Source organism: Zonotrichia albicollis, chromosome 26 (assembly GCF_047830755.1).
Source record: "Zonotrichia albicollis isolate bZonAlb1 chromosome 26, bZonAlb1.hap1, whole genome shotgun sequence".
Lineage (NCBI taxonomy): Eukaryota > Metazoa > Chordata > Aves > Passeriformes > Passerellidae > Zonotrichia > Zonotrichia albicollis.
Window position 1 is genome coordinate 5,712,085 of NC_133844.1, and position 24,847 is coordinate 5,736,931.

At 57.8% G+C, this 24,847-nt stretch overlaps 1 protein-coding gene across 1 annotated transcript; it reads right to left on the reverse strand.

Annotated features, from left to right (window-relative positions):
• Window positions 1-2: 2 nt before the first annotated feature.
• Window positions 3-24,847, reverse strand: DMTN (dematin actin binding protein). Its single transcript, XM_074559344.1, has 16 exons — window positions 24,603-24,847; window positions 19,961-20,013; window positions 17,889-17,942; window positions 13,824-13,898; window positions 11,854-12,009; window positions 10,952-10,996; window positions 10,764-10,872; window positions 9,393-9,449; window positions 9,158-9,310; window positions 8,961-9,070; window positions 7,265-7,370; window positions 6,389-6,450; window positions 6,158-6,206; window positions 4,711-4,784; window positions 3,829-3,909; window positions 3-2,015 (listed from the first exon to the last, which is right to left on the reverse strand). Exons 3-16 carry the CDS (start codon window positions 17,904-17,906, stop codon window positions 1,902-1,904), a joined length of 1,209 nt encoding a protein of 402 aa, XP_074415445.1. The 5' UTR covers window positions 17,907-17,942; window positions 19,961-20,013; window positions 24,603-24,847; the 3' UTR covers window positions 3-1,901.

A 24,847-nucleotide genomic window follows, 5' to 3' on the forward strand; every position in this document is an offset into this window, starting at 1 on the left:
GCTGGATAAAGCCATTTCACCTTTAATTGTAAGCAAAAAATCACTCTCACGCGGATTCTCCGACACCAGCAAATAAAATAAACTCTAACAAAAACAGAGAAAGTGAATCACTGTAGTCCAGTCCGAAAACAACCCATATTTATATATATATTTATAGATATGTCGTTTGTAGCAGTGAAAGGCAAGTATGGGCCAGTGAATTCCCGATAAATTACATTCTTTACATCCCAACAAGGTCTAGCGGCTGGAAAGTGGCTGGAAACAAAAACCGGGGAGCGTGGAGGGGTCGGGGGGTGCGGGGAGAGAGGGGTCCTGCCCAAAACGTGTGCCTGGAGAGGGGAAAGGGAAGGGAAGGTGCTGCCCGGTGCCGAGCCTTGTCCGGGAGGGGACAGGGACAGTGGCCAGCCCTGGAGAGCGGGCACGGTGCCCATCGAGCCGTGCCCTGCTCCAGTCCATCCGTGCCGGTTCGGTGGCCAAATTATCACTCCAGCGCCCTCCTGTGCCCTCCGGATCATTCCCCCAGTGTCCTCCTGTGCCCCCCAAATCATCACTCCAGTGGCCTCCAAATAATCGTCCCAGTGCCCCCCAAATCATCACCCCAGTGCTCTCCTGTGCCCCCCAAATCATCGCCCAGTGCTCTCCTGTGCCCCCCAAATCATCGCCCCAGTGCTCTCCTGTGCCCCCCAAATCATCACCTCAGTGCCCCCCAAATCATCACTCCAGTGGCCTCCAAATAATCGCACCAGTGCCCCCCAAATCATCACTCCAGTGCTCTCCTGTGCCCCCCAAATCATCGCCCCCTGCATCCCCCCCATCCACAGCTGGGCACCCCGGGGTGCCCCCCCTGCCCCTCTGCCCAGCCCGGAGCTGGGGGGGTTGGCAGTGTGTCCTTGGGGTCCCCTCTGCAGCTCCTGGCACAGGGGGGACCGGGGGGGACAGAGCTGGGGCGCTGCAGGGTTTGGGGGTTACGCTGGGATTTGGGCCTGGCTTTGCTGGGAGAACATCGGTCTGGCAGTGTGGGCTCGTCCCAAGCCTCGGGGTGGGCACAGGGGCACCTTGGGGGGCACCTGGGGGGCACCGCGGGGTGGGAGATGGGGGCAGCAAACATCCCCAGCACCGCCTCAGCAGAGCCGGGGGCTGAAAGCAGAGCCAGGCACATTCCCGGGGGAGGAAAAGGGGGGCACAAAGCCCAGAGACCCCCTCAGCCGAACCGTGCCCACCGTGGGGCAGGGGCTGCAGGTTCGATCTCCCCCAGCCCCTTCCCCCTGTGCCAGGCAGGTTGGAGCCCCCCATCCCTTGTGCCAGGCAGGATCGAACCCCCTGAACCCCATCCCCCCGTGCCAGGCAGGTTCGATGCCCCCATCTCCATCTCCCCGTGCCAGGCAAGTTTGTGACCCCCAACTCCCCATGCCAGGCAGGTTCAATGTTCCCAGACCCATTCATGCCAGGCAGGTTCGATGCCCCCATCTCCCCATGCCAGGCAAGTTTGTGCCCCCCCATCTCCCCATGCCAGGCAGGTTCAATGTCCCCAGACCCATTCATGCCAGGCAGGTTCGATGCCCCCATCTCCCCGTGCCAGGCAGGTTCAATCCCCCCCATTCCCCTGTGCCAGGCAGGTTGGAGCCCCCCAATCCCCAACCCGTGCCAGGCAGGTTCGACCCCACCTTCTCCCCATGCCAGGCAGGTTCAATCCCCCCCATTCCCCGGTGCCAGGCAGGTTCGATGCCCCCTAAACCCCCAGGACTGAGGTGTGAGGGCACAGATTTTGGGGGGCGCAGATTTGGGGGGCTGGAGGAGGAGCTGTGGGGGGACCCCAATAAAAACCGGCTGGGGAGCCCTGAAGCGATTCCACGGCGCGACACGGACGGAGCTGGCCCGAGGAGGAGGAGGAGGAGGAGGGCTCAGAAGAGGAAGGCTTTCTTCTTCAGCTCGTTGCGCTTCCACAGCGCCAGCTTGCCGAACTCCTCCGGCGACATCTCGAACACCTTGAGGAAATCCTCGGGGGACAGGTGGCGCTGCAGGGGAGGGGACACGGGATGGTGACATGGATAAGGGATGGTGACACTGATAGGGGATGGTGACACCGATAGAGGGTGGTGACACGGACAGGGGATGGTGACACACCTGGAGGATGGTGACATGGAGAGGGGACGGTGACACCAATAGAGGTTGGTGACACAGACACGGAATGGTGACATGGAAGGGGGATGGTGACATGGACAGAGGTTGGTGACACGGACAGGGGACGGTGACACACCTGGAGGATGGTGACACGGACAGGGGATGGTGACATGGAGAGGGGACAGTGACACGGACAGCGGATGGTGACACGGATGGGGGATGGTGACATGGATGGAGGATGGTGACAGGGACAGGAGACAGTGACACGGACAGGAGACAGTGACATTGACAGAGGTTGGTGACACGGACAGGGGATGGTGACATGAATAGGGGATGGTGACACGGACAGAAGACGGTGACACAGGCAGAGGACGGTGACACCGACGGGGGACGGTGACAAAGAGAAGGAGATGGTGATGCTGATAGAGGATGGTGACACAGACAGGGGATGGCGACAAGGACAGATCTTGGTGACACGGATGGGAGATGGTGACACAGACAGGGGATGGTGACACGGACGGGGGACGGTGACACGAACAAGGGATGGTGACACGAACATGGGACGGTGGCACGGATAGGGGACGGTGACACACCCGGAGAATGGTAACATGGATAGAGGATGGTGACACAGCTGGAGGATGGTGACACGGACAGGGGATGGTGACACGGACAGGGGACAGTGACATGGATAGAGGTTGGTGACATGGACAGGGGATGGTGACACAAATAGAGGACGGTGACAGGGACAGGGGATGTGACAGGAACAGGGGACGGTGACATGGATATGGGACAGTGATACAGACAGAGGTTGGTCACACAGACAGGGGACGGTGACACGGATAGAGGGCGGTGACACACACGGAGGATGGTGACATGGATAGAGAATGGTGACACAGACAGGGGATGGTGACACACCGGGAGGATGGTGACATGGATAGAGGATGGTGACAAGGACAGGGCTTGGTGATGCGGACAGGGGACGGTGACAAGGACAGGGGATGTGACAGGGACAGGGGACGGTGACATGAATAGGGGATGGTGACACAGACAGAGGATGGTGACAGGGACAGGGGATGGTGACATGGATAGGGGACGGTGACACGGATAGGGGACGGTGACAGGGACAGGGGACGGTGACACAGACAGAGGTTGGTGACACGAATAGGGGATGGTGACACAGACAGAGGATGGTCACATGGACAGGGGACGGTGACATGGATAGGCAATGGTGACACAGTTGGAGGATGGTGACACGGACAGGGAGTGGTGACATGGATAGAGGGCGGTGACAACCCAGAGGATGGTGACACAGATAGGGGACAGTGACACGGACAGGGGACGGTGACACAGACAGAGATTGGTGACATGAATAGGGGATGGTGACACGGACAGGAGACGGTGACACAGACAGAGGACAGTGACACCGACGGGGGACGGTGACAAAGAGAGGGAGATGGTGACACTGATAGAGGATGGTGACACGGACAGGGGACAATGACACGAACAAGGGACGGTGACACACCCGGAGGATGGTGACATGGATAGAGGATGGTGACAAGGACAGGGCTTGGTGACGTGGACAGGGGATGGTGACATGGACAGAGATTGGTGACATGAATAGGGGATGGTGACACAGAGGATGGTGACACGGACAGTGGATGGTGACACTCCCAGAGCCCCCCGAGGGTGACAGTGACACAGCCCCACCTCCAGCCTGGTCCTGTCCACGCCGGGCGGGAGCTTCACTCGGCCTCGGTTCGTCACCATCAGCATCTCGTAGGGGTAAATCTGCAAACAGGGGAGAGGAGTGGGGGAGTTGGGTTTATAAACAAAGTGTGGGGCTGAGAAAACCGGTGCGGGGAGGAAAAAGAAACCGTGGGAAGGATTCCACTGATTGATGAATGGAAAAAGATATTTGCTTTTATAAATAAACTGATTTTTTACAAATAAACTGATTTTAGGTTTGCTGAGAAATGAAATTGGATATTCAAAGATGAAAGAAACAACAGGGAAGAAAAACCTCTAAATTCCATAAGAATTAAAAATGAAAAGGAAGGGTTATACATTAGAGGGGAATCTTTGGGATCAGGTGTATTGGGAAGTCTGAACCTCTCAAGTACCTCAGAAATGGGGAAAAACCCCTAAATTCCATAAGAATTAAAAATGAAAAGGCAGGGTTATACATGAGAGGGGAATCTTTGGGATCAGGTGTTCTGGGGAGTCTGAACCTCTCAAGTAGCTCAGAAATGGGGGAAAGAGAGAAGGAAAATGTGGCTGGAAATTGGGATAAAAAGGGAGGCTGCGTCCTCCAAAACTTGGAGACACCCCAGGGGAATTGGAATAAAGCCAAAGGACTCCTTTGTCTCCTTTTTGGACACAAACCCCTGGTGTTTGTGGGTTAATTTTCCTAACAGAGGGGACACGGGGTTGTGAGAGCCTCCCCTGACCCCATCCAAGCCCACCCAGCCCCATCCAAACCCCATTTAAGCCCCTCCAGCCCCATCCAAGCTTCCCCCAAGTCCCCCCAGCCCCATCCAAACCCCATCCAAGCCCACCCAGCCCCCTCGAAGCCCACCCAGCCCCTCTCACCTTCTGCTCCAGCATGCTGGGCAGGGAGTTCCCTCTGTCCATCCGCCCGCGCTGGCCGTTCTGGGGGGGCAAACCTGGGCTCAGCCCGGCCCCCGCCCCAATTCCCCCCTCCTGAAGCCCGGGTGAGGAGCTCCAGGTCTCCCTCCCCCTGCAGGGACCGTCCAGAGGTGGCCCCGGTGTCCCCTCCCCATCCGGGGACCGTCCCGAGGTGGCCCCGGTGTCCCCTCTCCATCCAGGGACCGTCCCGAGGTGGCCCCGGTGTCCCCTCCCCATCCAGGGACCGTCCCGAGGTGTCCCCGGTGTCCCCTCCCCTGCAGGGACCGTCCCGAGGTGTCCCCGGTGTCCCCTCTCCATCCAGGGACCGTCCCGAGGTGGCCCCGGTGTCCCCTCTCCATCCAGGGACCGTCCCGAGGTGGCCCCGGTGTCCCCTCTCCATCCAGGGACAGTCCCGAAGTGGCCCCGGTGTCCCCTCCCCGCCCCCGTCACCGTTCCTGTGTCTCCGTGTCCGTGTCCAGGTGAGCTCTTACCTGCAGGGCTGTGAAAGAGAGGAGGGGGCTCAGCCCGGGGACTCCAACACTCTGTTGTGCCCCCAAATCCTGCTGAGCCCGGGCTTGTGGCACCCCTGCCAGTCCCTGGGGCACCCCCACATCCCTCCACGACATTCCAGCATCCCTCAGGACACCCCCAAATTCCGGGGAACATCCTCTGGGACACCTCCACATCTCCAAGACACCCCCACATTCCCGGGGACATTCCCCGGGACACCCCCACACTCCCAGGACACCTCCCCACTCCCAAAATCACCCTCACATCCCCAGGACACTCCCACATCTTCAGGGACACCCCAAGACCCCCAGTGGCATCCCCAGGACACTCCCATATTCCCGGGAACATCCTCTGGGACACCCCCACATCTCCTGGGAACACCCCCACACTCCCGGGGATATCTCCAGGACACCCCCAGATCCCCAGACTCCCAGAATCACCCCCAGATTTCCCAGAACACCCCCACATCACCAGGAACATCCCCAGGACATGCCCACATCTCCAGGACACCCCCACATCTCCTAGAGCACACCCACATTCTTGAGGACATTCCCAGGACACCCCCCGATCCCCAGGACACCCCCACACTACCCGGGGTCACCCCCACATCCCCAAAACGCTCCCACATCTCTGCAGGACGTTCCAGCATCCCCAGGACACCCCCACATCTTCCAGAGCACTCCCACATTCCTGGGAACATCCCCTCGGACATCCCCACATCACCAAGGACACCCTCAGACCCCCAGGGACATCCCCACATTCCCAAGGACACCCCCAGAATTCCTCCACACCCCCAGGATCACCCCCACAACACCAGGAACATCCCCAGGACACCCCCACACTCTCAGGGACACCCCCAGGACACCCCCGGGACACCCCCAGTCCCTGCCCTGCCCCTCACCAGGGCTCCCCTTCTCGCTCCCCGCCGAGCCGAACTCTGCTGACTGCAGCTGTGGGGGACAGACACAGGGACAGGGACAGACACAGGGACAGGGACAGACACAGGGACAGGGTCACAGGGTGACCCCAACCCCTGAGCAGCCTGGGGTGACCCCAGCAGGGTGGGGGGACAAGGACAGGGTCACAGGGGTGACCCCGGCAGTGTTGGGGGGGACAGGGGACAGTCACTCACCCGGGTGAGGGTGCTCCGGCCGGAGGCGGGGAGGGAGGAGCTCTTGGAGCTCGTGTGGAGGGCTGGGAGAGAGGCAGAGAGTCAGGGACATTTGGGGACAGGCAGAGACCTTTAGGGATAGGCAGGGACAGACAGGGACCATGAGGGACAGACAGGGACAGGCAGGGACCTTCAGGGATGGGCAGGGACATTCAGGGACAGGCAGGAAGGGGCAGGGACCATCAGGGACTTTTAGGGACAGACAGGGACAGGCAGGGATGGGCAGGGACCATCAGGGACATTTAGGGACAGACAGGGACAGGCAGGGATGGGCAGGGACATTTAAGGACAGGCAGGAAGGGGCAGGGACCATCAGGGACTTTTAGGGACAGACAGGGATGGGCAGGGGCTATTAGGGACATTTAGGGATGGGCAGGGACAGGTAGGGACAGGCAGGGACATTTAGGGACATTTAGGGATGGACAGGGACAGTCAGGGACCCTCAGAGACGATCAGGGATGGGCAGGGACATTTAGGGACAGGCAGGGACCATCAGGGACAGACAGGGAGCTTTTGGGACATTGAGGGCCAAGCAGGGATGGACACGGATGGGCAGAGACCATCAGGGATGGGCTGGGACTTTTAGGAACCTTTGGGGACATTTAGGGACAGGCAGGGACCATGAGGGATGGGCAGGGATAAGCAGGGGTGCAAGGTGGGATTAGGGATGTGCAGGTGGGGTTTGGGAAGTACAGGCAGGATTTGGGAGGTGCAGGTAGGATTTGGGGTGAACAGACAGGATTTGGGGTGTGCAGGCAGGATTTGGGGTGCAGAAGGGGGGTGCAGGTGCCCAGAGATGAGGAGGAAAGGGCCGGGGTTCAGAACCATCCCACTCACACGTGTGGAAAGGCGTCCGGTCCGGCAGCGAGCGAGTTTTCCTCCGGATCGGGAGCGACTTCTCCATCTCCTCCTTCAGGATCAGCTTCCCGAGGTTGGAGGTGACCTGGGAACCGAGGAACCCCCGTTGGGATTGGTGCCAGCATCCCCAGCCCCCCAAAACTGCCACCGAGGGACCGCCATTGGTGTCAGTGCCATTGTCCCCAGCCCCCCAAAGCTACCACCAAGGGACTCCCATTGGGATGGGTGCCAACATCCCCAGACCCTCAGAGCTGCCACCAAGGATTGAATTAATTTTAACTTAATTTACTTTTAATTTATTTTTATCCCAACCCCTGTTGGGATTGGTGCCAGTGTCCCCCCAAAGCTGCCACCAAGGGACCCCCATTGGGATCGGTGCCAACATCCCCAGCCCCTCAGAGCTGCCACCAAGGATTGAATTAATTTTAATTTATTTTAAATTTATTTTAATTTAATTTATTCTTATTTTATTTTTATCCCAATCCCAGTTGGGATTGATGCCAGTGTCACCCCAAAGCTGCCACCAAGGGACCCCCATTGGGATCAGTGCCAGTGTCCCCCCAGAGGTGCCACCAAGGGACCCCTCTTGGGATGGATGCCATCACCCCCAGCCCCTCAGAGCTGCCACCAAGGATTGAATCAATTTTAATTTATTTTATTTTAATTTATTTTATTTTTATCCCAACCCCTCTTGGGATTGGTGCCAGTGTCCCCCCAAAGCTGCCACCAAGGGACCTCCATTTGGATTGGTGCCATCACTCCCAGAGGTGCCAACAAGGGACCTCTGTTGGCATCAGTGCCATCATCCCCAGCCCCTCAGAGGTGCCACCAAGGATTGAATTAATTTTAATTTATTTTAAATTCATTTCATTTTAATTTCATTTACTTTTAATTTATTTTTATCCCAACCCCTGTTGGGATTGGTGCCATTACCCCCAGCCCCCCAGAGATGCCACCAAGGGACCCCCACTGGGATTGGTGCCATCACCCCCATCCCCTCAAAGCTGCCACCAAAGGATCCTCATTGGGATTGGTGCCAGTGTCCCCTCAGAGGTGCCACCAAGGGACCCCCATTGGGATTGGTGCCAGTGTCCCCCCAGAGGTGCCACCAAGGGACCCCCACTGGGATCAATGCCATCACCCTCGGCCCCCCAAAGCTGCCACCAAATTATCCTCATTGGGGTCGGTGCCCGTGTCCCCCCACAGGTGCCACCAAGGGACCCACATCGGGATTGGTGCCATCACCCCCAGCCCCCCAAAGCTGCCACCAAATTATCCTCATTGGGATCGGTGCCAGTGTCCCCTCAGAGGTGCCACCAAGGGACCCCTGTTGGGATCGGTGCTATCACCCCCATCCCCTCAAAGCTGCCACCAAATTATCCTCATTGGGATCGGTGCCAGTGTCCCCCCAGAGGTGCCACCAAGGGACCCCTGTTGGTATTGGTGCCATCACCCCCAACCCCTCAAAGCTGCCACCAAAGGATCCTCATTGGGATTGGTGCCAGCGTCCCCTCAGAGGTGTCACCAAGGGACCCTCATTGGGATTGGTGCCATCACCCCCATCCCCTCAGAGGTGCCACCAAGGGACCCCTGTTGGGATCGGTGCCACCAAGGGACCCCTGTTGGGATCGGTCCCATCACCCCCAGCCCCTCAGAGCTCCCACCCAGCCCTGACCTTGCTGAGCTCCTGCCTCTGGAGCTCCCGCAGGTTCTTCATCTCCTCGGTCAGATCCTCATCCTCCTCCTCGCCTCTCTTGGACGCCATCCGCCTCCTCCACTCCGTCTCTGCGGGAAAAGGGACAAAGGGACATTCCAGCCATTCCCACCCCACCTGGGGTCTCCGGGAGGGAAGACCCCCCTGGTTCCACCTACCCACGACGGCCAGCGAGGGCGGGCATGGCCAGTAGTCGGTCTCGATCTTGGCGGGCTGGTTGGGGTCTGGGGGCTGCGCCGCCGGGAATTTGGAGGATTCAATGATCAGGTCCTCGATGAGATGCTTCCCGTGGTGGGCACTGGAATGGTGGTCTGGGGGCACAGCGGGGGTGAGGGGGCATTCCCGGGGTGCCCCATCCCGTGGGATGGACCCGCCTGCCCTCCCCACACTCACCTTTCTGCCGGTAGATCGGGGGCTTCTTGTAAATGTTGAGCTCTGTGGTGTCGGTCTCTGTGGGGAAAGGGGGATTTGGGGTTGGGAGTGGGAACTTGTGGGGTTGGGAGTGGGAATTTATGGGATTGGGAGCTCATGGGGTTGGGAATTTATGGGATTGGAGCTCATGGGGTTGGGGATGTGAACTTGTGGGGTTGGGAGTGGGAATTTATGGGCTTGGGAGCTCATGGGTTTGGGAATTTATGGGATTGGAATTCATGGTTTTGGAAATTTATGGGATTGGAGCTCATGGGGTTGGGGATGTGAACTTGTAGGGTTGGGAGTGGGAGTTCGAGGGGTTGGGAGTGGGAATTTATGGGATTGGGAGCTCATGGGGTTGAGATTGGGAGTGGGAGCTCATTGGAATGGGAACTCATGGGACTGGGAGTGGGAGCCCATGGGATTGGGAGTGGGAATTTATGGGGTTGGGAACGGGAGTTTATGGAATTGGGAATGGGAGTTTATGGGGTTGGAAGTGGGACCTCATGGGGTTGGGAATGGGAACTCATGGAGCTCGGAATGGGAACTCATAGAATTGGGATTGGGAGCTCGTGAGGTTGGGAATGGGAGCTCGTGGAGTTGGGAGCTCATGAGGTTGGGAATGGGAATTTATGGGGTTGGGAATGGGTGCTCAGGAGATTGGGAATGGGAACACATAGGAGTGGGAACTCATGAAATTGGGAGTGGGAATTTATGGGGTTGGAGTGGGAGCTCATGAGATTGGGAGTTCAGGGGGTTGGGAATTGGAATTTATGGGGCTGGGAATGGGAGCTCATGGGAATTGGAGTTTATGGGGTTGGGAACACACGGGGCTGGGAGTGGGAGCTCATGGCGTTGGGAATTTGTGAGGTGGGGAATGGGAGCTCATGGGATTGGGAATGGGAACTCATGGGGTTGGGAGCTCATGGGACTAGGAATGGTAATTTATGGGTTTGGGAACACATGGGATTGGGAATGGGAACGCATGGGGTTGGGAGTGGGAGTTGATGGGGTTGGGAATGGGAACTCATGCGATTAGGAATTGGAGTTTATGGGGTTGGGAACACATGGGGCTGGGAGTGGGAATGGGAACACATAGGAGTGGGAATTCATGAAATTGGGAGTGGGAATTTATGGGGTTGGAGTGGAAGCTCATGAGATTGGGAGTTCAGGGGGTTGGGAATTGGAATTTATGGCGTTGGGAGTGGGAGCTCATGGGAATTGGAGTTTATGGGGTTGGGAGTGGGAGCTCATGGGAATTGGAGCCGATGGTGTGGGGAGGAGGCTCCAGGGCAGCCCGGCTGCCCCGGGCAGTGCCGGGGTCCCGTTTGGGCGCCGGGGCCGTTGCGTTACCGGGGCGGTGGAAGTGCTGGACGCTGCTGCGGGTGGGCGCGGGGCCCTGGCGCGAGGGGGGCAGCGGGGTGCTGCTGGGGGGGCGGCTCTCCAGCCACTCCCGGATCACCTGCGGGAAACGGCATCGGGGTCAGAGAGACCCCCGGTTCAGCACCAACCCCTCCCCACACAGCAGGGCCAGCACTCACCTCTGGAGACGGAGGAGGAGACATGGATTTGGGAGACAGGGAGCGCTGCAGAAGCAAGGATTGAAGTAATTTTAATTTATTTTTATTTTTATTTATTTTTAAAATAATTATAAAATATAAAAATAATATAATTAATCTAATATAATCTAATATAATACAGTATAATTAAATGTAATGTAATATAATACATTATAATTCATATTATAATTGATTATGCAATATAATACATTATATTATAATTTATTTTTATAAATTATATAATGTAATAAAATTTAATATAATATAATAATATATTATATAGTATTATATGATAAAATATTATATGATATATGATATGATATGATATAATACATTATATTTTAATTTTATAAATTATTTTAATTTATTTTTAAAACAACTAAAAAATATAAAAAGAATATACTTAATATAATATAATGAAATATAATACAATGTAATGTGATAAAATGAAATATAATCATGTAACCATATAATGTAATATAATGTAATATAATATAAATTATATAATGAATTAATATAGTATTAATATAGTACTAAATATATTAAATATTATAATTATAAAACATTATTTTATTTATAATAAAATTTTCTTTATTGTTAAATTTTTTTTAATTTTATATCATTTTTTATTCATTTTGTTTTCATTAATTTCAACTTAATTTTTAATTATTTTCAATTACTTTTAATTAAATTTCACGGTTTTAACTGAATCTCAACAACTTCAACAACCCTCATGAACTGTCACGAATTACAATGAATTTTAATCAATTTCAGCTATTTTTCGGCTGGAATTTTTTCCTGTTATTCCAGAATTCCATTCCAGCTTGATGCCCCTTCTCTCCAGGTGGGATTCCACCCCAAATCCCGTGGGAATTCCTGCTCACCTCCCGGCTGCGGGGCAGCTCCACGTGCTCCATCAGCGAGTAGGTGAAGTGCGGCTCGTAGATCATCAGGTCGGGCCGTTCGATGTCCAGGATGGCTTTGTCCTTGGGGATGGCAGCCAGGTCCTTGTAGCCCAGGACCTCGTTGTCCATTTTGGCCTGGAATGAAAAGAAAACGCCTTAATTTGGGGTGCAGAAAGGAGATTTTGGGGTATTTAGGGAATTTTTTGTAAGATACTTGGAGATCATGGGGTTGGGAACGGATACTCATGGGATTGTGAATAATGGGAGTGTAGCCCAGAACCTCGTTGTCCATTTTGGCCTGAAATGAAGGGAAAATGCCTTAAATTTGGGGTGCAGAAAGGAGATTTTGGGAAATTTAGGGAATTTTCTGTAAGGTACTCGGAGATCATGGGGTTGGGAACGGATACTCATGGGATTGTGAATAATGGGATTGTAGCCCAGAACCTCATTGTCCATTTTGGCCTGGAATGAAAAGAAAACGCCTTAATTTGGGGTGCAGAAGGGAGATTTTGGGAAATTTAGGGAATTTTGGGAAATTCTGGGAGTTTTTTATAAGGTCCTTGTAGCCCAGGACCTCATTGTCCATTTTGGCCTGGAATGAAGGGAAAAAGTCATTTGGGGCGCAGAAGGGAATTTTCGGGAAGTTTAGGGAGTATTTTACAGGGTCCTTGTACCCCAGGACCTCATTGTCCATTTTGGGAATTTTTGGGAAATTTAGGGAGTTTTTTATAAGGTCCTTGTACCCCAGGACCTCATTGTCCATTTTGGGAATTTTTGGGAAATTTAGGGAGTTTTTTATAAGGTCCTTGTAGCCCAGGACCTCGTTGTCCATTTTGGCCTGGAAAGAAGGGACAACACCTTGGTTTGGGATGCAGAAGTGAATTTTTGGGAAATTTTGGGAGGTTTATATAAGGTCCTTGTACCCCAGGACCTCATTGTCCATTTTGGGAATTTTTGGGAAATTTAGGGACTTTTGGGAAATTTTGGGAGTTTTTTATAGGGTCCTTGTAGCCCAGGACCTCGTTGTCCATTTTGGCCTGGAATGAAAAGAAAATGCCTTAAATTTCAGGTGCAGAAGGGAGATTTTGGAAAATTTAGGGAATTCTTTATAAGGTCCTTGTACCCCAGGACCTCGTTGTCCATTTTGGCCTGGAATGAAAAGAAAACGCCTTAAATTTGGGGTGCAGAAGTCAATTTTTGGGAAATTTAGGGAGTTTTTCATAAGGTCCTTGTACCCCAGGACTTCATTGTCCATTTTGGGAATTTTTGGGAAATTTAGGGAGTTTTTTATAAGGTCCTTGTAGCCCAGGACCTCATTGTCCATTTTGGCCTGGAATGAAAAGAAAACACCTTAAATTTGGAGTGCAGAAGTGAATTTTTGGGAAACTTAGGGAATTTTTTGTAAGGTACGTGGAGATCATGAGATTGGGAGCTCATGGGATTGTGAATAATGGGATTGTAGCCCAGGACTTCGTCGTCCATTTTGGCCTGGAATGAAGGGAAAAAGTCATTTGGGGTGCAGAAGGGAATTTTTGGGATATTTAGGGAATTTTTGGGAAATTTTGGGAGTTCTTTATAAGGTCCTTGTACCCCAGGACCTCATTGTCCATTTTGGGAATTTCTGGGAAATTTAGGGACTTTGGGGAGTTTTTTATAAGGTCCTTGTACCCCAGGACCTCATTGTCCATTTTGGGAATTTTTGGGAAATTTAGGGAATTCTTTATAAGGTCCTTGTACTCCAAGGCCTCGTTGTCCACTTTGGCCTGGAACGAAAGGAAAACGCCTTCATTTGGGGTTCAGAACGGGAATTTTTTGGGAATTTGGGATTCACACCCTCCAAGGCCGTGCTGGGGGGAGTGGGGATGGATTTGGGGGTCCCATCCCGACCTCGGGGATTTGGGGGTGAGGTGGGAAGGTGGGAAGGTGGGAAGGGGGGAAGGGCTCCTTACCACGATGCTGGAGGGAGAGCCGGGAACGCTGGATCCGCGGGAAGAGCAGACGCTCCCAGGGGAGGTCAGAGGCTGCTGGATGGAAAATGGGGAGGGGGCTCAGCCCAGGGGGTTTGGGGACACCCCTGTGTCAGAATTCAGGACATCTGTCTGTCTGTCCTTGCCCAAACCCCTGCCAGGGGGCTCAGAGACCCTCTGAGACCCCTGAGATTTTGATTTTAATCCATGGAAAAAAAATATCAACCTTATTGAAGACCTGCAAGCCATGAAAGATTCAGTAGAATGATAATGAATTTATCATGGGGTGAAAAATTTGATTTTTTTTTGGGTTTTTAAAATGGGGGCTCAGAGACCTTGTCACAGAGCTTGAGACCTGAGATTTTGATTTTAACCCATTGGAAAAAATTATCAACCTTATTGAAGACCTGCAAGCCACGAAAGTTTCAGTAGAATGATAATGAATTTATCATGGGGTGAAAAAATGGATTTTTTTGGGGGTTTTTAAAATGGGGGCTCAGAGACCTTGTCACAGAGCCCAAGACCCCGTGCCTTTGATTTAGCCCTTGGGAAAAACAATTACCAAGAATTGCAAGTCAAAAGAGTCAAAAGAAAAAACAATGACAAAGAATTACAAGACAAAAGAGTTTAAGTAGAATAATTGTTAGTTTGTCACGGGGTGGAAAATAGAAATTTTGGGGGGTTTTTAGAATGGGGGCTCAGAGACCTTGTCACAGAGCCTGAGACCTGAGATTTTGATTTTAATCCATGGAAAAAAAATTACCAATTTTATATGAAGACCTGCAAGCCACGAAAGTTTAAGTAGAATGATAATGAATTTATCATGGGGTGAAAAAATGGATTTTTTGGGGGTTTTTAAAATGGGAGCTCAGAGACCTTGTCACAGAGCTTGAGACCTGAAATTTTGATTTTAATCCATGGGAAAAAAATTACCAATTTTATATGAAGGCCTGCAAGCCACGAAAGTTTAAGTAGAATGATAATGAATTTATCATGGGGTGAAAAAATGGATTTTTTGGGGGTTTTTAGAATGGGGGCTCAGAGACCTTGTCACAGAGCTCGAGACCTGAAATTTTGATTTTAATCCATGGGAAAAAAATTACCAATTTTATATGAAGGCCTGCAAGCCACGAAAGTTTCAGTAGAATGTCACGAATTTATCATGGGGTGAAAAATCGATTTTTTGGGGTTTTTGGTATGGGGGTTCAGGAGGCAAGATGGAGGGATCTGGGCATGTCCAGCTTTCTCCTCCTTCTTCTTGGCCTCCATCTCCTGCTCTGATGGTGGCACTTTTGGGTTGGTTTAGAGCAGAAGCTCACTGTCTAACATAGGGGACAGGTATTGGAAAATTATTGTAAATATTGTACATGTGGTTTTTAGTATAAAAAGATAACTGAGGGTGTCAGAGTGCTTCTGTCTGACCTGCTGGACAGACCTCAGCAGGGAAGAGAACGAATTTTATAAATAAGATACAACAAACAACCTTGGGAATGAGAACAGAAAGGTTCTGAGCCCTTCTTTGACTGCCAAGATGGGAAAAGAGACTTGAACACATCTCGGGGTCACTGTGGGCAGCAGAGATCCCAACATCTTTTATAAAAAAATCCTTTCCTTAGGATTTTTCCTCCTGAGAAGCTGAGAAGCCTCAGGAACAAAATGCAAACATTGGTTACCTGCTGCTGTGGAATGCAACAGGGGCATCTGTGATTGGTCTCATGTGGTTGTTTCTAATTAATGGCCAATCACAGTCAGCTGGCTCGGACAGAGAGTCTGAGCCACAAACCTTTGTTATCATTCTTTTTTTTTCTATTCTTAGCCAGCCTGCTGATGAAATCCTTTCTTCTATTATTTTAGTATAGTTTTAATGTAATATACATCATAAAATAATAAATCAGCCTTGTGAACCATGGAGTCAGATCCTCGTCTCTCCCCTCACCCTCGCACCCCTGTGAGCGCTGTCACACCCGCGGGTCCCAGATTGGCGGGGATGGCATTTCTGGTGGCACGGGCAGGGAGGGACAGCGGGGAGGTGACAGCGCTGGGCCAGGAGGAGCTGCCGCCAGATGGGGCTGCAGGCTGGGCTGGAGAGGAGGAGGAGGAGGAGGAGGAGGAGGAGGAGGAGGGCAGGGCCCCGCTCACAGCACCGCCCCTGCCTTTGGCACCAGCCCCGTGTGCGTGCGGGGCTCCCCCTTCTCCAGCACCCTCCCAGAACCCCAACACCCTTTATTGGACCCCCAGAACCTTCTCTGGACCCCCAGCACCTTTTCTGGACCCCCAACGCCCTTTATTGAACCCCCAGAACCTTCTCTGGACCCCCAGCACTCTGTTCTCTACCCCAGCATCTTTTCGGGACCCCCAACACCCTTTATTGAACCCCCAGAACCTTCTCTGGACCCTCAGCACCTCCAGCACCCTCCCAGACCCCCAACACCCTTTATTGGACCCCCAGAACCTTCTCTGAACCCCCAGCACCCTGTTCTGTACCCCCAGCAATTTCTGTACCCCCAATATCCTTTCCTGCACCCCCAGAGCCCTTCCCTGGACCCCCAACGCCCTTTATTGAACCCCCAGAACCTTCTCTGGACCCCCAGCACCTCCAGCACCCTCCCAGACCCCCAACACCCTGCCCAGGCCCCCAACACCCTTTCCTGGACCCCCAAAAGCTTCTCTGTACCCCCCAACACCCTGCTAGAACCCACAGCACCTTCTGAGACCCCAGCACCTTTCCCGTACCCCCAAAACCCTGCCTGAACCCACAGAACCTTTTATTGGACCCCCAGAACCCCGTTCTGGACCCCCAGCACTTTTCCCACACCCCCAGCACTCTCTGTACCCCCAATATCCTTTCCTGCACCCCCAGCACCCTTCCCTGGACCCCCAACACCTTCCCAGACCTCAGCACCTTTCCCGGACCCCCAACACCCTTTATTGAACCCCCAGAACTTTCTGGGACCCCCAACACCCTGCCCAGGCCCCCAACATCCTTCCCTGGACCTCCAAAACCTTCTCTGTACCCCCAACACCCTGCCAGAACCCACAGCACCTTTAATGGACCCCCAGAATCCCGTTCTGCATTCCCAGCACTTTTCCCACAGCCCCAGCACTTTCTGTACCCCCAATATCCTTCCCTGGACCCCCAACGCCCTTTATTGAACCCCCAGAACTTTCTCTGAACCCCCAGCACCCTGTTCTGTACCCCCAGCACTTTCTGTACCCCCAATATCCTTTCTTGGACTCCCAGCGCCCTTCCCTGGACCCCCAAGGCCCTTTATTGAACCCCCAGAACCTTCTCTGGACCCCCAGCACCTCCAGCACCCTCCCAGACCCCCAAAACCCTTTATTGGACCCCCAGAACCTTTTCTGAACCCCTAGCACCCTGTTCTGTACCCCCAGCACTTTCTGTACCCCCAATATCCTTTCTTGCACCCCCAGCGCCCTTCCCTGGACCCCCAACACCTTCCCAGACCTCAGCACCTTTCCCGGACCCCCAACACCCTTTCCTGGACCCCCAAAAGCTTCTCGGTACCCCTCAACACCCTGCTAGGACCTCCAGCACCTTCCCAGACCCAGCACTTTTCCCGGACCCCCAACACCCTTTATTGGACCCCCAATACCCTGCCTGGACCCCCCAGCCCCCCGTCCTGCATCCCCAGAACTTTCCCCACACCCCCAGCCCTTGCTCTGTACCCCCAATATCCTTTCATGGACCCCCAGAACCTTTCCGGGAGTTCCAGAACCTTCTCTGGTCCCCCAGCACCCCGTTCTGTAAACCAGCACCTTCCCCTGACCCCCAGCACCTTGTCTGGTACCCCAACACCTTTTCTGAAGCCCAGAACCTTCAGGGGACCCCCAGAACCCTGTTCTGAACCCCCAGAACTCTCCTTGGGCCCCAGAACCCTCCTTGGACCCCCAAGACCTTTCTTGGACCCCCAAGACCCTCCCTGGACCCCCAAGACCCTCCTTGGACCCCAAACATCCTCCTGGGACCCCCAAGACCCCTCCCAGCCCCCCTTTATCCTCCCCGTACCCCCAAATCCCCTCCCGTACCTTTTGCAGTCTTTCCATTCAGCCGCGGGCTGGGGCTGTGTCAGTCACAGGCTCCTGTGGGCACAGAGGGCACTGCCAGGTGGGCACAGAGGGCTTGGGGGGTTTGGGCACTGCCAGATGGGCACAGAGGGCACGGGGCACTGCCAGGGTGGGCACAGAGGGCACAGGGCACTGCCAGGTTGGCACAGAGGGCACAGGGGTTTGGGCACTGCCAGATGGGCACAGAGGGCACAGGGCACTGCCAGGTTGGCACAGAGGGCACAGGGGTTTGGGCACTGCCAGATGGGCACAGAGGGCACGGGGCACTGCCAGGGTGGGCACAGAGGGCACGGGGGGTTTGGGCACTGCCAGGGTGGGCACAGAGGGCACAGGGGTTTGGGCACTGCCAGGGTGGGCACAGAGGGCATGGGGAGTTTGGGCACTGCCAGGTGGGCACAGAGGGCACGGGGGCTTTGGGCACTGCCAGGGTGGGCACAGAGGGCACGGGGGGTTTGGGCACTGCCAGGTGGGCACAGAGACCCCCGGGGGTTTTGGCACTGCCAGGTGGGCACAGAGGGCACAGGGGATTGGGCACTGCCAGGGTGGGCACAAAGGGCACGGGGCACTGCCAGGGTGGGCACAGAGGGCACGGGGCACTGCCAGGGTGGGCACAGAGGGCACGGGGGGTTTGGGCACTTCCAGGGTGGGCACAGAGGGCACAGGGGTTTGGGCACTGCCAGGTGGGCACAGAGGGCACGGGGCACTTCCAGGGTGGCACAGAGCCCCCCGGGGGTTTGGGCACTGCCAGGGTGGGCACAGAGACCCCCGGTGGGGGTCTCACATCCCACTGCCTTCCTGGCACGGACTGACCTCTGGGCACAGGGGTGGCACAGGGGTGGCACAGCCCCAGTGCCAAACGGGGGTGGCATGGGGGTGGCACAGTCCCAGTGCCAAACGTGGGTGGCACACCCCCACAGCGGGCACGGGGGTGGCACGGCGACGGCACAGGGATGCCACAGCCCCAGTGCCAAACGAGGGTGGCACGGCCCCGGTGACAAACGAGTGTGGCACGGGGGTGGCACAGAGCCAGTGCCAAATGAGGGTGGCACGGCCCCAGTGCTGGCAGCAGGACAGGCCTGCCAGGAGATGCCACTGCCCCCCAGGCAGGGGACAGGTGAGGAAAAAGGAGGGGACAGGAAGGGGAACGGGTGAGGGGCAGGGAGGGCACAGGGACAGGCAGGGACACCAAGGGACAGGGAAAGGCAGGGCACAGGTGAGGGACGAGGAGGGGGACAGGAAGGGGACAGTGAGGGACGGGCAGGGCACAGGGACAGGCAGGTGAGGGACAGGATGGGGACAAGCAGGGACAGGCAGGGCAGAGGCACGGGACAGTGACAGACAGGGGACAGTGACAGACAGGGGACAAGCAGGGACAGGATGGGGACAAGCAGGGACAGGCAGGGCAGAGCAGGACACAGTGACAGACAGGGGACAGGTGAGGGACGAGGAGGGAACAGGTGAGGGACAGGCAGGGCACAGGGACAGGCAGGATGGGACAGGATGGGGACAAGCAGGGGGACAGACGGGATAGGGAGGGTACAGACACGGACAGGTAGGGCAGAGCAGGACACAGTGACAGACAGGGGACAAGTGAGGGACAAGGAGGGGACAGGTGAGGGACAGGAGGGGGAACAGGAAGGGGACAGTGAGGGACAGGATGGGGACAAGCAGGGGGACAGACAGGATAGGGAGGGTACGGACAGGGGACAGGTGAGGAACAAGGAGGGGACAGGAAGGGGAAGAGGTGAGGGGCAGGGAGGGGAGGAGACAAGTGAGGGACAGGCAAGGCACAGGGACAGACAGGGGACAGGGACAGACAGGTGAGGGACAGGATGGGGACAAGCAGGGACAGGCAGGGGGACAGAAGGGATAGGGAGGGTACAGACAGGGACAGGTAGGGACAGGCAGGGACAGGATTGGGACAAGCAGGTACAGGCAGGGCAGAGCAAGACACAGTGACAGGCACGGGACAGTGACAGACAGGGGACAGCGATGGGACAGCACACAGCGACAGGAGGGGACCCCGCACTCACCGCTGCCTCGGTGGCTCCACATCCCCCTGGGCGCTGGGGCTCGGCCGTTCCCTCTGCGGGGAGAGCACAGCGGTGCCGCTGAGCGGGTGCCAGCCCTGCCCCTGTCCCCACGCTGTCCCCACGCTGTCCCCGTGCCCGCCCGTGCTGACGGTGTCGCCCTTTTGTCCCTCGTGCTGCCTCCAGAATCCTCCCCGGGCACGGGACGGGCCCGGCCGCGCTGCGGGGCCACAAAGGCGCTCACAAAGGGGAAAATTCCCCATTCTCCTCCAAATTCTCCTTTCAGGAGGGACGGAGTTGGAAAAAGCTCGTGTGGTGACAGCGACAGTGACAGCGACAGCAGCCCGGGCAGGGCACGGGGGTGGCACCGCCTTTGGGGACACCGAGCCCGCTGTCCCCAAGCGCTGATGGCGGGGATGGAGCGGGAGCAGCTCCGGGAGCATCCTCGGGCTGCGGGAGCCCTCCCTGGGGACCCCCACCACAAAGACCCCCCAGACCCGGCCCTGGAATGGGATTTAAGGCTCTGACCCCATCCCCAGCCCCGGGATCGGTGGGATGGGCAGTGCCAGAGCGGCACAAGGGCGGCATTGTCCGCTTGGGCACAGCCCTGAGCTCACAATTTCCAGCGCCGGACGGAGCCAGGCTCGCCCCCCGCCCCCGGTGGCGCTGCGGGGACACGGGAGGGACGCGGTGACACCGGAGGGACGCGGGGACAGCGAGCGGATGGAGGCGATGGCGGAGAACGAAAAGGAAAACAAACCCGATCCGGGCGTGCGGAGAGACGCCACCAAACTGGCGACAGGTGCCAGGCCCGAGGGGCCACCTCGGCCACCACGCTGCCCCCCCCGTGTCCCCAGAGCGCGGGGACAGCTTATCAGGAGCGGGCAGGAGCCACCGCCCCGCGTTCCCCATGGCAACGAGCCCCGATGGAGCCGCGCCTGGCCCGAGATAAGCGCGGCTGTTTTGGGATTTTCCCGGCCAGGAGCGCTCGGGGGAGCGGGGACAGGAGGGGGGGGACAAGCAGCGCGTCCCCCCCTGTCAGGGAGATGCTGAGGGGACCGAAAGGAGCCGGGCAGGGAGCGTGGGAAGGGGGAGATGGAGGGAGGAAGGAAGGAAGGATGGATGGATGGACGGACAGACGGACAGGACACGTGCGGGCGGGGCTCGCAGCGATGGAGCGGTGCCGGTGCCCCCCCCGAGAGCGGAGCCGGGGCTGCGCTGCCGCGGGAAGAGCTCGGTTCCCTCCTCCCCACCCCGAGGAAATCCGGATTTGACTTTTCGCAGCCGCCAAAGCCATCAGCGCCCGGCGCCGCGCCAGGAGCCAGGCCCTGAGAACCCCCAGGGGACCCCCGGCCTTCCTCCATCATCCTCCTCCTCCTCACCCCCCCGAGTGTCACCGAGAGCCCGAATTGCGGCGCGGCTGTCGCGGCTCGCAGCCAGCAGTGACACAGGGGGACATTCGGGGTCACAAGTTCCCTGAACAGACGGATCCCGCCAGCCCTGGAACGGTGTCCGGTGCTTCCCAGCCCAGCCCGGCCCAGCCCTCCTCATCCTCCTCCTCCTCCTCGCAAAACTCCAAACAAACAGCGCAGCGAGGCCCTGAGCATCCTCCGCGCTCACCGGGGAAACTGAGGCACGGCCACACGCGGGGCCCCAGCGGCAACCTGAGCGCGACAGCGGCTCCGCGCCCCGCGCCCCGCCGGTGTCCGGTTCCTCCCTTGTCCTGTTTCTGTCCCCGCCGGCCATCGCTGCCGTGTCACTGCCCCGCCACCTCGGTGGCCTCCAAAGCCACCAAATGCCACCAGCTGCCACCCCCGGGCGTTTTTCCATCCGTGCCTCAGTTTCCCCGCATGGATAGGGAGAGGAGGGGAAAGGGGGAGGGGGTATCAACAGCCCGCCCACCCCATCCCGGAGCGGATGGAGATGGAGGAGGAATTTCCACCTCCTCGTTTCCTCCCATCCGCGGAATCTGGGCCAGCGCAGCTTCCCCCGGCCCTGCCCTGCAGGTTTAAAGAGGGGGCGAGACGCGGCTTGAACCCCAAAATCCTCGGGGATGAGAATTTTGCTCTTTGCTCGGCCCCCCTGTCCCGATGGCCACCCCACAGCCCCGCTCTGGGCCGCGCCTCACGTGGCTCCTAATCCGGGATTAGAGTGGGATTAGCCTGCTCATCCCGCACGCGGAGGGACCCGCTGGGGATGTGTGAGGAGGCCGCGCCCTCCGCGCCTCCCCCTGAGGGTTTGGGGGAGCCCCCGGACCCCCAAAAAAACCCCCCGGATCTGCCAACTCTGGGTGAGGCACGCCCAACATTGGGTACACCGGGATTGGGGGGCTCTGGGGTCACCCGGGGGGGGTCACACCTGACAGGACACCCAGGGGTCCCAAAGTGGCCCTGGAACGACCCCAGCCTGGCACCCACAACCAGGAGCTGAAGCCCCCCAGAGAAAGCTCCATCCACGGCCAAGAAATGGGAGGGATGCCTCAAATTTACACCTCAAATTCTGCCCCTAAATCCCCTCCTGATGCTGCGTGGGGTGGGGAAATAGGAATTTATTCTGCCTCTAAATCCACCCCCGATGCTCCACTAAATGGGAATTTATTCTGCCCCTGAATTCCCCCACAATGCTACATGGCAGTGGGGAAATGGGAATTTATTCTGCCCCTAAATCCCTCCACTAAATGGGAATTTGGCCCTCTGGGCTCTGCCAGGAGGGGTTAGGGGACCCCAAAATTCCGCGTCCACCACGGCCAGGGAGCATCAAACCCTTCATGGATTTGGGTTTGGGGGGTTGCCCCCCAGCAGCAGCAGCGCTGAGACCCCACAAATTCCCAAATTCCCTGCTCAGGTGGGGCTGGGCAGGGCTGGGCGGCCCCGGCCTCGTCCCTCGGCGATGTCCCCGGGGAGGGGACGCGGGGGTGGCCCGGGGGGGCTCAGGGAGGGTCCCCGCGTTCCTCCCCCAGCGATGGGGACAAAACGCGGGGAGGGAAAAGCGACGGGAAAACGGAGAGCGGCCGCCACCCCCCGGCCCCCTCCGTGTCCCCACAGCGTCCCCACCGTGTCCCCGTCCCCGCCGAGCCGCTCACTCACCCAAGGCCGCGCTCACCGCATCCCTGCGGGCCGATGCTCTCACGCAGCCCCCGATCACGCGTGGGCTCCCGCGGGGGCTGCGGCGCATCCAGAGCCGTGAGAGCGGCAGAACGGGCGGGAGAACGGCGGAACGCGCCTATCACCCCCCGGCAGCCCGGCCCCGCCGCCGATAACCGCGCGGGGCGTGCGGGGGAGGCTGCGTGGGACGTGGGAGGGTGCAGGAGTGCGTGGCTGCCCGGGGAGGGGGTGGCGGTGACCGCGTGGGTGCCGCGCTCGCCTCTCCCCGGCTCGCTGCTGGCTCAGTCCCTTTCCCAACAAGAGGAGAATTAGCCGGCATCATGACGAAGCAGTATTGGCTGCCGCTCCTCCCGCTTTCCCCGGCACAAAGAGGGAGGAAAGCAGCGATAACCCGGCCTGGCAGGGGAATAACCCAGCCCTGGCACCCCCCGGCCCCCGCTGGGCACCGGGCGCGGCCGCCCCCGCTCCCCCCGCTGGGGTTTTGGGGGGATTTGGGCACCCCCAGCACCGCACGGGGCTGCGGCAGCGTGGGGAGGGGGGGAGGGACGGAACCTCCCCCTCAGTGCGACCCCCAGGATGGGTCTGGGGGCGCTGCGCCCACCCCTGGCTGACCAGGGAGGGAAATCCAGCGGGGATTTCCATCCGCGGCACCGGCGCGGGTTGGGAGGTGCCGGGAATCTGCCACAAGCGAGCGCTGGGCTCTGCCCCCAAAACCCCAATTTCCCCCAAAGCCTGGGGGTCGCGGTCCTGCTCAGGGCAGGGCAGGGAGGCTGCGGTCACCTCCGTCCCCCTGGAGCCCCTCGGATCGCGGCACCCCCGGGATGGGGCTCGGGAGCGGAGCCGCGGCCGGAGGCGCCGGGGGCGGCGGGGCTGCGTTGGTGCCGCAGCGCCGGGAGCCGGAGTCTATTCCCGGCTCTGTGTGGGAGCGCTGCCTGGTGACAGCGGCAGCAGAGCCCGTTCGGGGGCTCCTCCTCGCTGCCTCAGTTTCCCCGCACCCCCGCTAAGGAAAGCGCTGCTGGACCCCCCCGGATGGACACGCAGGGCCTGGGGTGTGTCCGGGGTGCGCAGCTGGGAGGAAACACACCCAGGGCTGCACATCTGGGGGGATGCAGGCCCAGCGGTGAACATCTGGCAGGGATACAGCCCCAGGGGGCTGCACACGCGCGTCCTTCAGCGCCAGGAGCATCCCCGGTCCCGGCTCCGCCATCCCCCCATGCCCGGGGGTCTCCTCCGGCCCCCGCCGCCCCCCGGGGCCGTGCCCGTGAATCATCGGGGCTGCGGCCGCCTCGCCGCCGCCACTAACCCAGTTTCTCAAGCATGAAGACGATCGCAGCGGCTGCTCGGCGGCTGCCACCTGCGCCCGGGGGCTGCTCCGGCTGCTGACCCGGCCGCGGCACCGACACGCCGGGGGGAGTTTGGGGGCGCCCCGATCCCGCTCCGACCCACAACGCGCGGTGTTTCATGCACGCCCTCCAACCGAGCCACCCCCGCTGGGTCAGCGCGGTGCCGGTGCGTGATGGGGAGCTGGGGTCAGGCCGTACCTTCAGGGGAGCCCATGGCCCGCAGGCAGCGCTGCCCGTCCGCCGGGAGCCATCCCCGCGCCGAGCAGCCCTCCCGCCCCTGCGCCGCACGCGCGTTGCCACAGCGACCGCCCCCCGCCCGCCGCCGCACCGGGAGCGGCACCGGGAGAGGCGGGAGCGGCACCGGGGAGCGCCCGGAGCTGCAGCGGGGCCAGGAGAGGCCCCGGGGCTCGGCCAGGGATGGAGGAGGTGCAGGAGAGCCCTGT

Coding starts and splice junctions, on each gene's coding strand:
- DMTN (XM_074559344.1), bottom strand. Junction 10,997..11,853: donor AGCTGCCCCGCAGCCGGGAG/GTGAGCAGGAAT, acceptor TTGCTTCTGCAG/CGCTCCCTGTCTCCCAAATC. Junction 9,071..9,157: donor GCCCTCGCTGGCCGTCGTGG/GTAGGTGGAACC, acceptor CTTTTCCCGCAG/AGACGGAGTGGAGGAGGCGG.